Here is a 16554-nt window from a genome sequence, read left to right on the forward strand (position 1 = left end):
CATGAATTTGTTCCATATTTTGCCAGTAGTGTTGAGAAATATGGACACCTTTAGAAGCAATATTCATGGAAAATACCCTAGGGCTGGCTTAACCATGTTTTACTCTCTCTCTCTCTCTCTCTACCTGAGCATTTTGGCATCAGTGCTTGGTATGAGATGGATTTCGACACAGAGCACAACTAGAGAAACAAATCAAGATTTAATATTTAATACTGATGATACTTAATCTGTGATCCATAAAGACAAACGAATTTTCATGTGCGTTAGAAGCTAGCTTTTAGCTGGTTTTATTGTATTGATGAATTAATTTATTCTCCGTATCTGTCTTATTATATTTTTGTATAGGTTTACCTTTTCCCAGTGATCCGGACCATTCTGTTTTCACTACATAATCTTCTACGCAATTTTTTTTATGGCACTTCTGAATTTGTTGCACCATTTAACACTATAAAAATGAACCTCGTGAAATTTAAGCTTCAGTGATTGCTTGCTTTGTTTGTCTTGACCGTTGTGAGTTCCATTGTCATGTGGAGGGATGCATTTTTGAAATTACACAAGCAAGTATAGTAAATCATTCTGATATCCTTTGCTCTTTCTGCCCTTTTCAAAGCTTTTCTTCACAATTGATGATGACGATATGCATGCACACATGTATAACGGAGCTGAGCATTAATCACTGCAGTAACTTTAATACGTGCCTGATGGCTCCAAACATCCCTATTTCAAGACAAATTGAGAAATGAGGATGATGTATTGGTAAATTAAGCGCTTTGATAGGCGTAGAGGAAGCATACAAGTTTTGATGGATATAGTACTTAAGCCTAGTTGATTGAAAAGATCATCACGAATCTTCGCACCTTGACATAGATACTATGGTCTTTATTGAAGCAACGATCTTTTGAGCTTAGCTGTATGCTGCCCTAGTGGTCAGCCTTCATTACAATTGGTGGAGGATATGAAAATCTTACCTCTTCCTCTCTGTCTCTCGCACAAACACGTCGCGCACAAACAAGATCTGTGAATGAAAAAAGACAAGGGTCAAAGGAAAAATTAGAAAGAAAAGGGCAAAATGAAAGGGGTGGAAAAGGAATTTGTGCAGACCAATCCATGTAGTGAAAATCAGACACGAGGACATGATCTCCGAAGCTGAAAACATATATGTCGTTTTCGGGCACAAATTGACAATAGCAGTGTGTCTTTACTATTCGTATGGTCTGCATTTAATCTAGTTATTTGATTATTCGTATATAATCAGTTATTTAGTAATTTAATTATGTTATCATAATTTTATTTATTCATTATCATATATAATCGTTATAATTATGTATTTGAATAAAAATATCAGTAGATCTCATATATACATGTAAAAATGTTTAACTTAATTTTTACATAATTTTTATAGTGTTTTATTTCTTTCCTAACTTGGTATTAGTTTTAAAATTTCTTTTTATTGATTAAAGTTGAATTCAGAAAATGTTTATCTTGAAACTAAATCATAATTAAGGTAATAATTTTTTAAAAAATATATATAATATTTTTTTTACGTATTTCGAATTTTTAATCATTCTATATTTTTTAAGAAATAGTATTATATCATTTAATTTTATAATTTTGTCAAGAAAAAAGGCTTAATTAAAAAATAACAGGGAATTAAATAATATATAGGTGAGTACTCGTGTACTATTGTAAACTTTTGAACAACTTGAAGAATTTTAACATGGGTTAATCTAATATACAAGATTTGTTTTTTACATCTTAATGAAAAATATTCAATATGCATCTTAAATTACTAAAGTTTATAATATGGGTTTTCCATTAGGTTAAGAAAACAGAATTTACAGTAAACCTATGTCAAAAAAATATGATTTGAAAAACTTGCCTTGTATATTCTCTTTTTTTCAACTTATTGTCCATGTTTTAATTTTTAATTTTTTTACTTTTATATGTATACATGGAAAGATAACCAAAGTGGTGTTGAATATTTTTTGTAGATGTCAAAATTTTATTGGTTAAAACTTAAATATTTTGACATATATAAAAAAATACATATGTCACAGCCTCACCATTCTAAATTGCTCACATTTTGAGAAATATCTGAGGCAAATAGTGATGATAAAATCTTACACGCACGCACGCACGCACGCATGAGATGTTCACTTCTAATATATTGAAAGACAATATTATAGTTTTACTAATTTATATGTTCATGCTATATTGTGGTGGCTTAAATTTTTTTTAGATCTCAGAAAAAACTTTAACAGTATTATTTAACCTAAAAATACAGTTGTTTTGAATTTTTTTATAAAAATAATTTTTCTATAAACATATCTCTTGTTTTTCTTATTCAACAGTACTATACTTTTAAAAATAATGATTGTTAAGTAAATTAATAAAAAATATCAAAATAACATGTCTATATTTTATATGATTGAAAGCTAAAAAAATCATAAATATATCTATTTAGATATTTGAATAATAAACAATTGATTTTAATTGATTTTTCAAAAGAATTTATTAATTATTAGTAGTTATTTTCATATCAAATACATAATAATTGAAAAGAAATTATTAAAATAAAAATTTATAATGATATTTAAGAATAATTATATAAAAAATAAATAGTAAGTGAATTTGATAAATTATTTTTAAAATGTAAAAAAAGAAGAAAACAGCAAAGAGCCAGTCACATCGCCTAGGCCTCCTGGTTTTGTTTTATTTTCTTGCTTATTAAGAAAGCAAATAGCATGTCGACCAGCCTTTTATTTTTTATATTTAAAAAAAAATCACAAATGATAATACACGTCACATTTAAGAAAATAGGTATGCCTCCTAGCACTCAAATCCATAACCTCTAGGTTGTCAGCACGCTACTGTTACCTGGATTTGTTATTATAAAACCATTAAAAAAATACTAAGCAACGGTCCCAGGTGTTGGCTACTGAGAAAACATTGCATCATGAAGTTTGTAATTTTGTGACAATCATCTATGGGGGAATTCCTCATTTCTGTTCTTGGGTTAAGCATAACTTCATGTGCAGGCTCTTGTATGATATGCCTGTTCTTGGGTTAAACATTTAGCGGGGATGCATTTTCCAGGTAGAAACTCCGGCAACTCGTCATTTTCCGTCAGGGTAAATTTGATTTCACTTTAAAATCTACAATCCCGAAAGGAATGCATTTGGTTTCATTCTGAAGTCCACAACGCCAAAAGAGAAGGGAATGTTGTTTCTCTATGTATCTAAATCTAGTGGAAAAATCTAAATGCAGGAGAAAAATAAAGATCAACTTCGTTTGGTTGATTTTGTCTCTCTCTGCAAATACAAATTTGAAATTGAAAGGGGAGAGATGGGATTAACTTTCATTGGCCGGTGTCGGTGTTTCTCTCTCTCTCATGGAGAATCAAGTTTCAATATCATCTCGACAATAACAGGATCTTGCTATATTTTTCTTTGGAGATGGATTAAGACTGAATTTGGACGGGAGGAATAGACCCCTTTTGCTAACTTCTTTCGCACTGAAACATTGAAGCTACTGTTGTCATCTTGCATGGCAATTGGCTCAAGGGTCCCCCCACGCAAATGTTCAAAGTTCACATGCTCTTTTTTCTTGGTTCTCCATTGCATGAGCTGTATCCATTGATGGTAACCCGGCATCCCAGCCTTCTAGGTGGCAATGCCGTGGAATGCTAGCAACATAACGAGCTTTATTTTAAGAGAGAGAAACTTTTCCGTTTTATTTGTTATGCTTATTTATTTTCAGTGATATTCAAGTATATTTTCCTAGCTCATTGTTCCCTAGGTTTTTTTTTTTTCATGCCGGCTTCAATTAAGAGAGTTTTAAATTAATTGTAGAGTTGTTCTTGATTTCAAAGAATATATTTTTATATTTTGTTTTTTAAATTTTTGATAATGAAAATCATAAGTCCAAGGTTATCTACTATTAAAAACTTATTGTTACAAACAATATGTTATCAACCTACAAAATTACATGCTTACTTGATAAACAAATTTTAAAAATAATATAAATTTGATAAATAAATTTTTAAATTTTTGTAAACTTAAATGAATTGCCGCGCAATTGTTTTTGAGTAGTTGTAGTTGTTGTTGTTTTTGTTTTCTGCCTCACATCTTTTTTTAAATAGAAAAATTCAAGATAATTTTCAATAATTATATATTTATCCTATTTTATTTATTTAGAATAATTTTTAATAACTTACATGTATGAAATGATATGACGTATTATTTATATGAGTCTGAACCGGATCTATAATTAAGTTTAACCAAAGCATAACCAAGTCTGAGCAAAATAGATCTTTAAAGCCCTTTTTCTATTGTCAAAAAATAAGTCACCCAAAACTGGACCGGTACACAATCAATCATTCCCCGTTTAAGCTTTTTCCATGAACAAATAGATATTTTGTTGGAATTTTATTTAAAACCATGGTTAATGGCCAAAAGTCAAATTAAAAATGGAGTACTTCTCTTATTATCGGGTTAGAATCTTAATGAGATTTAATCTCCTCAATAATTTTTTTAATATAGAACATTAATATAATTTAAATAAATTATAAATAAATAAAAAATTAATCTAAAGAAACTATTAATTTTAAAGAAACTCAAAACGTTCTAAAAATTATATTTTACATGGAAAAGAAGCAGTTTTTCTAATAATTTATTTAGTGAGAATGGAAAAGGTTAGAATTGGTTTAAATTAATGGCACTCAAATATTAATAAACGTCTTAAGTTAAATAAGTTTTGAGTGTGTGCAACCCAACTCAGGTCTGGGTTTAAAATAATTTTTTAAATTACAAAAAGTTATTTTTTATCAATTTGATTTGCTTCTAGTTTTGGTTCATAAAGAATTATTTATTTCAACTCGTTGTTTTGTCCAACCTATAAATGTAAAAATTTTATTAAGTTTTCTAGAATAGTTTAATCAGAACTTGAATAAATTTTTCATCTCAAAAACATTAGATTTAAAACCAAAATATTCAAATTTAATTATGGTTTTATAGAAAGTAATGAAAGCTAATAATGAAGGTAATTTGTTCTAGTAATTACTAGAATGAATTTTATATAAATTTTGATTCTAAAATCATCTGTGAAACAGGCTGAAGAACATTGTTTCAGGTTGGTTTTTATGTATAAATTCTACAGAATTTTTAACACTTTTAATCCCCTAGTTTTCCAGCTTAGTCTATTCATTTTATATTTTGGCTTTCCTCTTTATTTTTTCATTCTAATTTAGAGTTTAGATTCATTTCTGGTAGAGAGATGATTAAGTATACTTTTCTTAGTTTATTGAATTTTTTGGAATATATCTAAATAAGCTGGTGTTTTTAAATTGTGACAAGCTTATTAAATTTAGGCTTTTTTGCATAAAGCGAAAACAATAAAACCTTAAGTCTAAAGTCCTGTTTGATCAATTATGGTTGATTATTATCAAATATGGTCGATATTGTTTAAAAAACAAAGAACTTATTAATATACCCGACCTCATCTTGAACGTAGTTTTGTCCATCTAATTCATAATTAAATAAATAACGCTCCATGTCAGTTTAATTTACAGGCTTCTAAAATAGAAAGCTAAACCAGTTCAGGGACTTCATAAGTCTTTTCGATAATTAAGTTAGCATTGGATTAAGAAATATTTATATATTTTATTCAGTAATGACAAAATGTGTGATGTGCTATACTTTTTTTCTTTCATATAATCCCTTTTCTTTTCTTATTCCCCAAATTCCTACCTTTGCCCTCTAGCAAGAGTATTCTGGTTCATGTAGGTGTAATGGCACGTTGTCCCTGTACCAGTACACCATAGATACGCAGCTGGGATTTTAATTTTTGATCACGTCTGCTTTTAGGAAGGAAGTCAGGCCTGTCTGTCAAGGACAGAGCCGTCCTGCAAGCGAAAACTAGAGAGATTCATCCATTTCCTGTAAGGTCATGCCCAGGTACACCATGCTCCTTCATCGGGTCATACATTTCGGCTGGGGAACATGAATTTGAATGCTTCTGTGATTATATTATGCTGTTAATGGCCCCCATTATCAATTTTTGTGTCATGCTTAATTTTATTGATATTTTAGGAATATCGCCTGGGATACAGTAGGTGACTCCACCACAAGAAAAATAAAATAAAATCTTCCTGGACACCTCCAACAAGATATTTCATGGGTGCATCAGAACTTTTCCCATTATTGAGGTTCCTGCTTGCTGATATTTTCTAATCCAGAGCCCTCTTTCGCAAACACCTGTATGTCCTTTTCAGACGTCTATTCCCAACTTCAAAAGTCTGCGAGCCACTTCACCGACTCAAATTTGAAATATCAGGAAGAAAAAATCTATCAAAATAAAAAACAGAGGAGGGTCTTTCTGCGACAAGGTTTTCCTTTCTGTGTGTTTCAAACAGAAGTAGTAGTGAAAAAGAAGCACTTGTATGTTTGTATTTAAGGAATGTCATCGTATTGGAAACTGGAAAATGAGATGTTTTGGGAAATCAACATTTATACCCAAGATCCGGAGTTACATTCATGTTGGATTTGGATCTTGAAAACAGTGCATGCTCGCCACCATCCAGACATAAATAAAAGCCGGTGGCTAATGTCAAAAACTTGTGAAGCCAGCCAGACAAGGAGTTTTTTTACCGAACTAGCAGAGCGTGAAAAAAAGAAATCAAATTACCACATTAGTATTTGTCAGCAGGTGAGTAACACTAGTGACCTGCAATTGGTTTTTAAAAAAAAAAAATTGATGCATTTAGATTCTTGCCCGTGTGAGCAGAGCAGGTCTCACAGAAATATATTTTTTATTATGCTAGCCAGATAAGTTGAGAACCCATAATGGATTGACATATGGTAAAAATCAGTACAAAGAACAGCATTATAAATAAATGTGAAAGCATCCAAGAATATTTGAACCTGCATTTGTAACACTAGAACACATCATGGTTGAATCTGAAAGCCATGTTAAGTACAATCCTGTCTGTAATTATTCCAGTTTTTTACATGGCAGTAGGTGTCTTCACGTTTTTTTATTAGAGACAATTGAACTACTTAAAAACTGGTTTCCATCATACAATTTTTTCATAAGAATTTTCAGGCACATTCATGTAGCCTACTTCGAGAAATCTAAATTCAACGCTACGCTACGGGAAACACAGACCCAATTCTATCTCCGAAGCGGTAGCATTTGATGTTAACAGGATAAGGTCCCAGCTCCACGTAATTATCTTCTCCACCCACGTAGAAACAGAGAGTATACAACGCGATTTCAAACTCTGGACTCACTCCAAGTAAGGTGCTTGACACAGATTTCAGAACTCCATTCCATTCAAACTGGATTGTAAGCACCTGGCTCTCTGAGTCAGGCTGCGGGATGGAAATAATCAAGGTCAGATTTTGTACAAGGTGCAACAGCAATTCAATGCAGAACAAGCATTCATCTGCAACATTTGGATTCCATAATAGTCGAGCAGAGCAATAGTGCGATAAACCCCAAATTGGAAATGGGGATAAAAAACTGTTTCTTTGATGACTTTCTATATCAAATATTATGACCGACAGTATGTATCTTGATTAATATTGTCCTATAGGAACAACAAGATGAACTTGGAAGTAGGTCGACATTAATTGCAGCCATAAAAACCAGGAACTTAAATGCCAACAACTGAATGCTTCCCTCTATACACAGTCTACCCCTTATTAGGTAAGGCACATGAGTTTGGGCTCAAGAAATAAACATGTCAAAGCGAGAAATTTTATATAAAATCATTATTAAGCTTATGATAAGAACTTGGACAGTCATTAAATTGCATCTTCCACATGTGGCAACTAGATAGATTATACCAAACTGGTGGGCTTAGCTGAGTTGAGTTAAAACGAGGCAGAGTAAACCATAGAGAAAGCGGAGTCTCATTCAGTGACAAACAGAAGACATCCCTATTAATACAGGAATATCAGGAATCATGGCAAAGTAGGGATAAATAGCATAAATGCAGATGACACATAATAAAGGTACTATTTACTGCAAGGATTTTCTTTTCTCCTCTGAAATTGAAGTTCATTACCATCTGCATCTCAGCATTCTACTGGAACAAAAGTTAGAATAAGAACACTTACAATCTGTCCACCTCTCCGAGGAGAAATATAACCTTGATAATCAACAGCCCCCTTCGCTTCTTCCAGGTAGAACTGATTGAGTGAAAAAGAAAGCATTAAATCAGACATACAACTCTTAAGCATTTCTCAACAAAAGATGAAAGCAAACCATATAAAAAGGGGAAAACAAGAAAGAAAGGGAGAGAGAAGAAAAGGGGAAAACTATCCACAAGAGTATTTGTTTAAGCACTCAACATGCAGAATCATCATACAATCTAATCCCTTTCTGGGTTCTAGAATGCAAACTCAATAACATGTGTTAGAGTACGATTCCAGGAAAATATTGAAACTACTGATGAATCAGCTGATTTTAGGTTGATGATGAATGACCAGCTTTCTGCATGTTATCTAACCAGTAGCTCAAATAAGTAAGACCTTGAATTTACAAAATTAGATCAAAAGGAAACAGTATCCAGTGTTGTTGTTTACTGATATTTCTCTGATTTACTAAAAGTGGAAAAAAAGAAAGCCATAAAATCTTTAAAGATGTTAACCCTTTTTTTTGGCAATCACGGATTTGTTCTTGAATCTTTCCAGTGAAGGCAAGGTTAGATATCTTATAAATAATAACCATCATAAATAATCAACATACTTTAGGTGCATTTTATGAAAAAGTTTAACTATGGATAGACTTGAGGCGAGGTTAGATATCAACCATCCTTGATGATAACAGTTTCCTTATTACTCATGGATTACAATTTCTCCTTTGAGCGAGTCAGTTCAATAAAAGACACTAAAGGAGCCCGAGCATGCAAGAATAAGACACGCTTTAAACAAGAGAAGCCACCATAGGCAGAGAAACAACATTCGAATAAAAATTATAAATAAAATATAAATAATATAAGAGAAAATTTAGAAAGATAAACTCTAGGCATACCTGAAGCCAGTTATGAAAGCCAGAAACTTCTTGTTCCCCACGCTGCTTAATTTCTCCCACAAAAACATGCTCAAAAGCAGAAGAGCAGCTGGATGTACCACCTCGACCATATAAATCAAACCAGAGACTAGTCAATATTCTTTTAAAATCTTGGTAATTTTCAGATACAATGCCTTTCGATGCAAGATACATGTGAAGATACTTAATCGGTGCAGTTCTACTGATTTCTTCTATAAAAGCAGCTTGCTCTTGCCTCTCTTCAGATGTAATAACTTCTTTGCTCCCTTGATTTGGATTATAATTGTCCAGAAGTGAACAGAAACGAGAAAAAGTTGGCCTCCTAAGTACATCATCACTCAGCCAGCTAAATAAGCTTTCTTGTGCCATATCTTCTTTCTCATAGACCTTCTTCCCCTCCCCACAATCAATCCGATAATCCTTGCCAGGAGCCAAACGGTTTCTGTCAAGTTCCCAAAGCCTGTTGCAAGCTTGTGACAAGTCAGCGAGCTCCTCTTTTGTAGGTCCTATTCCTGCACTCTCTTCAACCTCATTAGAGTATTCTTGTTCACTCGGAGGTCTTTTGTATCCATTCCATTGATCCATCTGGATCTGTCAAATATAATAATAAAAAACCAGCTACTAAGTCTTAGGAGAAGAAAAGGTAACAAGTTTTTCGTACAATATCACAAATCATCAAGCATATTTGTGACTAGGAAAAATCATCTTTGAATACACATATTTCAGACTCTTTTAAGATTCTGCAATCCAATAAGCAGGGCGACAAAGCAATAACTAACAATTCTGATACAAGTACAAATTTTAAGTTATTCAAGAAAATCAATAATAGACATTGCAACTTGTATTTAGCATCACTATAGCTGATTAATATCACACGCCCTTCCGTGACCCAGCTTTCAACAAAGTGGCCAAATTTAGGTCTCTTGGACCACAGGATTTTTTTGCCAAATCAAAGCTAAAAATCTTAAATTGCCAGCACCAAACATTAATTACATGCCAAAAGGTACATTGCAATATACTTTATAGAAATACATCATATTCCCTACTGGTCTTTACGTTCCAAAACATTGCTAACAATTACATCGCCATGTACCTTATAAAAGAAATACCTTGTGTGGTCGTTGAGGATGTTTTTTCCCCACGGTCTCCCAACCATCATTACTCTCTCCTCCATCCTCCTGTGTGAGAAATTTAAAGATGAGAAAATAATGGTTTAATCATATGATATTAGAGTAAATCAAAGCATGCATCGCAAAATCCAGTAACCAACCTTCCTATTCCAATGGTTCGGGCCATAATCATGTTGCTCTTCTAAACCTTCATTTCTTCCATACCCTTCATTCATGGCCTATAAAATATTTGGTATTTTGATGAATACATATAAGCATTGAGCACAGAAACATGGAATCAAATGAAACAAAAGGGCAGATTAACCGCATAATGCTATGCTTTCCTGTAACATCAAGGTTGTTTTTACTTTTTATAGGCACAATTCCTTTAACATCACTGTATGAAAAAGGCAGATCATCATCCTCTGATTAATCTTTTCCGCGTAGATAGATTATTATTATTATTATTATTATTATTATTATTATTATTATTATTATTATTATTATTCCTCCTCTTTAATTAAAAATCCACCATCGTTCTCATGTTTGGTATTGAGGGTAAGTGACCTAACATTCTAAATGATCCTCTTGAAACTTAAAAATATGAAATTATAGAAAAATAAAATAAAAAGAAAGAACCTTTTGGGGTCGTCTCGAACCCTCGGTCTCCCACCCCTCTTTTCTTCTTCCTTCGCTCTGCCAATAGTGAAGAAGAAAAACTAATAAACCAAACCCAATGCGCAATTTCAATTTCAAAATTCAATCAATAAGAGAATAAAATATAAAGAAAAAACCTCCTGTGATTCCCACTGATTGTTCCGATTATACGCTTGACTTTGCCGATCGTCCTGCTCCTCGCCGGATACCACCTGCGCATTTTAGCAACAAAACATACATGCATACTTACATACATGCTTATACATACATTAAAACAAGAGAATGAAGGACATGCGGTCGACCGAGAAAGACATAAGGTGTGGTAATAACCTCAGCCCAGGATGATCTGGAGCGTTCATCCCGGGATTCATCGTCTTTTTGACCGAGGTGGTCGAGCGCCACGTCCATGAGGCCCTTGATCAGACCGTCCATTTTCTGTGTCTCTGTGTTGTGTTTTTCTTAGATTTGTGACTGACAGGAGGAGAGAGAGAGTGAGATCTGCAACTGTTAGTTATGGATAATAAGGCAGTTTAATCATGTCTGTCTCTGTCAGAAAAGGTATTCATGATGGCGGGTAATGGCATTCTCTGTAATTTTTATTTTCTTCTTTCGTTTTTTTTATATTTTTCTTGCCGACAGATCCAAAGTTTACACTACAATACATAAATTAGTTTTCTTTTTGAACTGAGATAAAATCAAAATCCTACTTTACATGATATTTGATTTGACTTTAATCAAATGTTACCACAGTCCGTCTTTTAATATTTTTTAGTGAGTCACGATAAATTGAAAAATAACTATCCATGTACCCGCGCTAGGTTGCGGGGTGTTTTTCTTGAAAATAAATAAATAAAATATTCAGATATCATAAAAAGAACGAGAAAAAATTATAACTTAAATCATAAACAGGATTAAATCAAATAAATTGATTTTAATTTAATTAATTAAAATAATAATAATAACAACAAATGGATCATATTAAAAAAAATGATAATAATAACATGAAGAAAAATAACTTTGTAAACGAGGAAAAATCATGTACTTTAATTTTCAAATATAAAAAGATAAGATTGAGTGAAGAAAAAGGATAAAAAAACAGTTCGAGTCAATTTAAGTTAGCATGAAAAACATGTAACTCAAGAAATAAAGGGCAAGTCCATCTGAGTTTACTTGTCAAACTCGAAACTCAGGTCATTGGATAAGAATAACTCAATAGAAGAAAAACATAAACAATCACAAAGTTGAGAAGAAAATAAGAAAAAAAAAGATGTCAGCTCGTATTAACTTTTCAAACCTATAAATCAGGATATTATATTGGAAACACACTATCTGAAAAAGAATATCAATTACACAAAAGAATTCAAAACAAAAAATGACAATTAAGAGAATGATGGTCAAAATTAAAATACAAAATAAATCTTATTTTTTACTAAATATGAAATTGAAAATAAAAATTAATTGAACAAAATGATCAAAAAATAATCAAAAGAATAAAGATCAAGATTGAAATAAAAAAATAAAAATAATTTTTTAATTGAATGGTGAAATTGAAAAGAAAAATTAATTTAACAAAAGCCTAAAATAATTAAAATAACGGAGACCAAATTGAATATATATATATATAGAAAATTAGGATGAAATGATAAAACCGAGAACAAATAAAACTTTCATAAAAAGACCAGAAACAAAAATTAGAAATTAAAAGAATAAGAACTGAAGTTAAAATACTAACATCAAATAGGGCCAAGCTATAATTCTCATGGGGAAAGAGAGTAAAAAAAAAAAGATAAAAAAGCTCAATGGCAACAAACCAGACCACCACCATCGACATGTGCTACTCCATCAGGGAGAGGATGTTGTGGCTCCTCCAACAACATGATGAAAGATCATTTTTGAATGCCGACAAGAGTTGCACTCGTCGTCTAAAGGGCACGGGCACTTCCCACTTATCAGATAGTGTTTTTTAATTGCCTTATTTTTTTAATTTTTTATATTTGGTCAATAACAAATTACTCATGATCTAAATTGATAATAACTAAAAAGTTATTGTAAAAATATAAAAAGTTCCTTGACACCAATTTTAAAGTTTTTACTTTCAAATATTTTTTGGTTGTTTCACTGTGTTTTTTAATTTTTATTATTTTTTATATTTCATCAAATATCAAATTGTTCCTATGACATGACAATAACAAAAAAAAAATGTGAAATTATAAACAATAAATGGGGTTTTGCTTTTATTAATAACAACATTATTATTATTATTATTATACAATAACAACAACAATAATAAACCCGAGTGAAATACGTGGACGGGCTCACCAACTTCAACCAGGCCAGGCCTTTCACGAGAAGAAATAAAAGATCTTAGCCACCGTTGCGTTTTATTCTTAACGAGCCCACCTAATTGACATAATGTTTTTAACCAAATCAATCTAAATTGATAACAGCCATCGATCAATTTGCCTCAAATCATTTTTCTATATCCTCTACCATTAAGTTATTTATTCGATCTCTCTATTTATTTAATATTTTTCATGAGAATCAAGAGCACAAGTTCGTAGAGTTGAGATTGAATGGTATAAGAGGATAAATAAAACTTTTAAAAAATAAATCAACAGAGCTCATATTTAAAAATGATAAAAAAAAATGGATCAAACGAGTAGCCATTATTCAATTGACCCGACTTATTTAACTTAAACCATCTTTAGATCTAATTGGTCCTCTATTATGACTCACATTTAACTCTTTCTTGGTGTAATATTTTTTATAATGTATTTCACTTTTGTTTTTTTAAGAATGCCTATTTTGTTAAATACAAGTCAAGGCATTTGTTGCAAAGGGTAATGTGAATATTAGATTAAATAAATTAACACTGAATTCAATAAATGACGTGTATAGCGGTGAAGTGCTTGATAGCCCGTTAAGGAATGTAGTTGCGGTTGTTTTTTAAAGTGTTTTTCACTAAAAAAATATATTAAAATAATATTTTTTTAAAAAAAAAATTCATTTTTAACATCAGCGCATCAAAACGATCTAAAAACATCTAAAAAAATTAATTTGAAATAAAAAAAATTTCAAAATTATAGTGATGAATAAAAAAATATGTTTATGGCTAAAGTGAATTTAACTTTTGTTTTAGTTTTTTATTATAACTGTATTGAAAAAAATTAAAAGAAAAAAATACCACTATGCACCAATTTTAAAAAATTTAATTGGAAAGGTAATTAAATTAAAAGTTGGAAAAGATATTTATACCTCCAATTATTCTTTTAATGAGTAATGAAACATGTAAAATGATAGAAATATCACCAACATCAAGTTTTTTTCAGAAGAGTAAAATAATAATTATATTGTAATGATAAATAATAAAATATGTCTATGACCATACCTTTCATTTTAGGTTTTTTTTTTTTTTTGTTAAAGCCCGAAGATGTGTGCATTCCTATAAGGCTCCGACGCCCCTACCTAACGGTCAGCGAAAAGAACCGCGGGCAACTTCGAGAATTATTGTGCATTTCTCACTCAAATTGCCTCTTTTGAGTTACTTGAGCCATTCTGCAATGGCCGTCCATATTGCTGTAATCCTCTCCCTATTAGACATACATTTAAGCCATGGGCATCCCCGAATTTATTGGTTCAGCCGTTCAGGTCTAGTACTGAATCACGGGTCTGATTTAGTCAAACCCCAACTTCTACTTCGAAACAAAATTAACACTATCATTAAAAAAATTATATATATATAGGTAAAGTTGGAGGTTTTTTTTTTTACTCCTCATCGTATAATACTATTCACTTGAATAATATTTATATTTTTTATTTTCTTTTTTTGGTTTTTTTTTTCTAATTTATATATTTTTTTAATTTAATTTTTTTTTCAACAATAGATTTTTTGAGGATTAAGTTACATAATTTCTTATAATTTACTTGTTATGAGGTTTATTGGAGATCGTAGATTTGACGGATTAACTCGATTGACTTGAGTTTTTTTTTTCTTTTTAATTGATTTTTCTCTCTCAATTTCATACTTCATCATTGAATTGATAAAGAAATAGACTTCATGATTTTATTTTGGTTTGTTTCTATGATATTATCTTCATCTTATAACTCGTGTCATGAGTTTGGTGGACTGACCCGAGTTAGTTTTTTGCCCTTTTTTTAACTGTTTTTATGTTTTTCAATTTTATTTTTCAATATTGAATCGATGAAGAATTGAGTTTCATAATTTGTTTTAATTTATTTTTCAATGGGTTATCTCAGTTTTATGACCCAAGTCTCAAGTTTGAAAGGTTAATTCGAGATGACTCGAGTCATTTATATGGATATTTTTTTAATTGATTTTTATCAGCTTGATCTTTCAACATTGAATTTATTGGAAATTGAGCTTTTTAATTTGTCTTGATTTAATTTATATGATGTTATCATAATCTTATAACTTATATGCGGATTGACCCAAATCGATCCAATATGTTATCTTTTAAATGTTTGTTAAAAAAATTAATCATAAATATTAATTTTTCACTGATTATCCGATTTGTCTTTGAAACCAAGTCACATCAAATCGATTCTCATATGGTTTATTTTTTTCTAACATGCATGTGGATTGATAAATTAACTCAAGCTGACATGAATCGACCCAATATGTTATCATCTTAAAGGACCCAATATGTTATCATCTTAAAGTTTATTAAAAAAATTAATCTTATATATTTATTTTGAGTCAAATTATATTTTTACTGATTATCTGGGTTGTTTTTAAACCCACATAAACAACCGAGTAATATTAAATTAATTTTTACATGGTTTGATTTTTTTTATTAAAAAAATATTAACAATACCAAGATATATTTTTACATTAAAAAAAATTAATTCAACATAGAACAATCCTTAAACTCCTTAAGTAATCAAGTATTCTCCGAACTCCTCCTTTCGAATAGGGACGTGGCCTCACAAGCGAAATGTTGCGTTGAAGATGGTCTACACAAATGCTTATGGGCATTTCAACCATCCAACAACCATCCCTTGCACTAAAAGTAAGAATCTAATTCCTGAGTTGGCTGATTGATTCACCTCCCGATTATGATCTTGTTATTTTTGTATTTTTATATTTATTTGGTTCTTTAGAAAATATTAAATTAATATTCTTTATGTTTTCACAATTTTATATGATGGTATAAAAAAAATAAAAATAGATTTTTAAGAACATTTGATGGTGTAAGATGCGTCGCCTGCATTTCACAATTTCAGCTACTTAATCTGTTTATTGAAAAAAAAGAGACCTTGTTCCAAAGTTTTATTTTATGAATAACCTTGTCGTGTAGCGAGCGTCTTCTCTCTCCAATTATATAGAGGTCCTGATCGCTGATTAATAGTGTCCCCGTCGACAATCACAGTGGCCGTAATCGGCGGGGAAAAGAACAATCACAAGGGCATGGCAAACAGCAACTGCCCAAGTGGGGTGGGGGACCTGAGAAGACCTCCACATTGAGCAAATTACTGACAAAAGCTCTTAAAAATTCCGTAGAAGGAAAAGCTGCTTTTGATATTACCCGAAAAACACCTTTTCTTTTTGAAATCCCACCAGGCCACTTACAGCTCCGGCTTACCAGGAAAGCAACTTCTCTCTCTCTTGTAAACTTCCATGACCATAAGAAGACACATGAACCAGCTCTCATAAAAGCAACAAAGAATCACTGAAAAATAAAAAATCTAAAGGAGACAGGGTGACGGAGAGAAC

At 31.2% G+C, this 16554-nt stretch overlaps 1 protein-coding gene across 2 annotated transcripts; it reads right to left on the bottom strand.

Annotated features, from left to right (window-relative positions):
- Window positions 1–6925: 6925 nt before the first annotated feature.
- On the bottom strand, window positions 6926–11354 carry LOC7456104 (uncharacterized). 2 transcript variants are annotated; one of them, XM_024598172.2, is made up of 8 exons: window positions 11151–11354; window positions 10958–11032; window positions 10803–10859; window positions 10325–10402; window positions 10164–10232; window positions 9037–9645; window positions 8121–8192; window positions 6926–7370 (listed from the first exon to the last, which is right to left on the bottom strand). In XM_024598172.2, the coding sequence occupies exons 1-8, from the start codon at window positions 11250–11252 to the stop codon at window positions 7143–7145; spliced, it is 1290 nt and encodes a 429-aa protein (XP_024453940.1). In that variant the 5' UTR covers window positions 11253–11354; the 3' UTR covers window positions 6926–7142. The 2 variants fall into 2 exon arrangements, with proteins under 2 accessions (XP_024453940.1, XP_024453941.1); XM_024598173.2 differs by lacking the exons at window positions 10803–10859; window positions 10958–11032; window positions 11151–11354 and having other exon boundaries at window positions 10148–10232; window positions 10325–10388.
- Between the last annotated feature and the right edge of the window lie 5200 nt (window positions 11355–16554).

Source organism: Populus trichocarpa, chromosome 3 (genome assembly GCF_000002775.5).
Source record: "Populus trichocarpa isolate Nisqually-1 chromosome 3, P.trichocarpa_v4.1, whole genome shotgun sequence".
In the NCBI taxonomy this organism is placed as follows: Eukaryota; Viridiplantae; Streptophyta; class Magnoliopsida; order Malpighiales; family Salicaceae; genus Populus; species Populus trichocarpa.

Coding starts and splice junctions, on each gene's coding strand:
- LOC7456104 (XM_024598172.2), bottom strand. CDS start 11,252: ATGGACGGTCTGATCAAGGGCCTCATGGACGTGGCGCTCGACCACCTC. Junction 11,033..11,150: donor CCAGATCATCCTGGGCTGAG/GTTATTACCACA, acceptor TAAAATGCGCAG/GTGGTATCCGGCGAGGAGCA. Junction 10,860..10,957: donor ATCAGTGGGAATCACAGGAG/GTTTTTTCTTTA, acceptor CACTATTGGCAG/AGCGAAGGAAGAAGAAAAGA.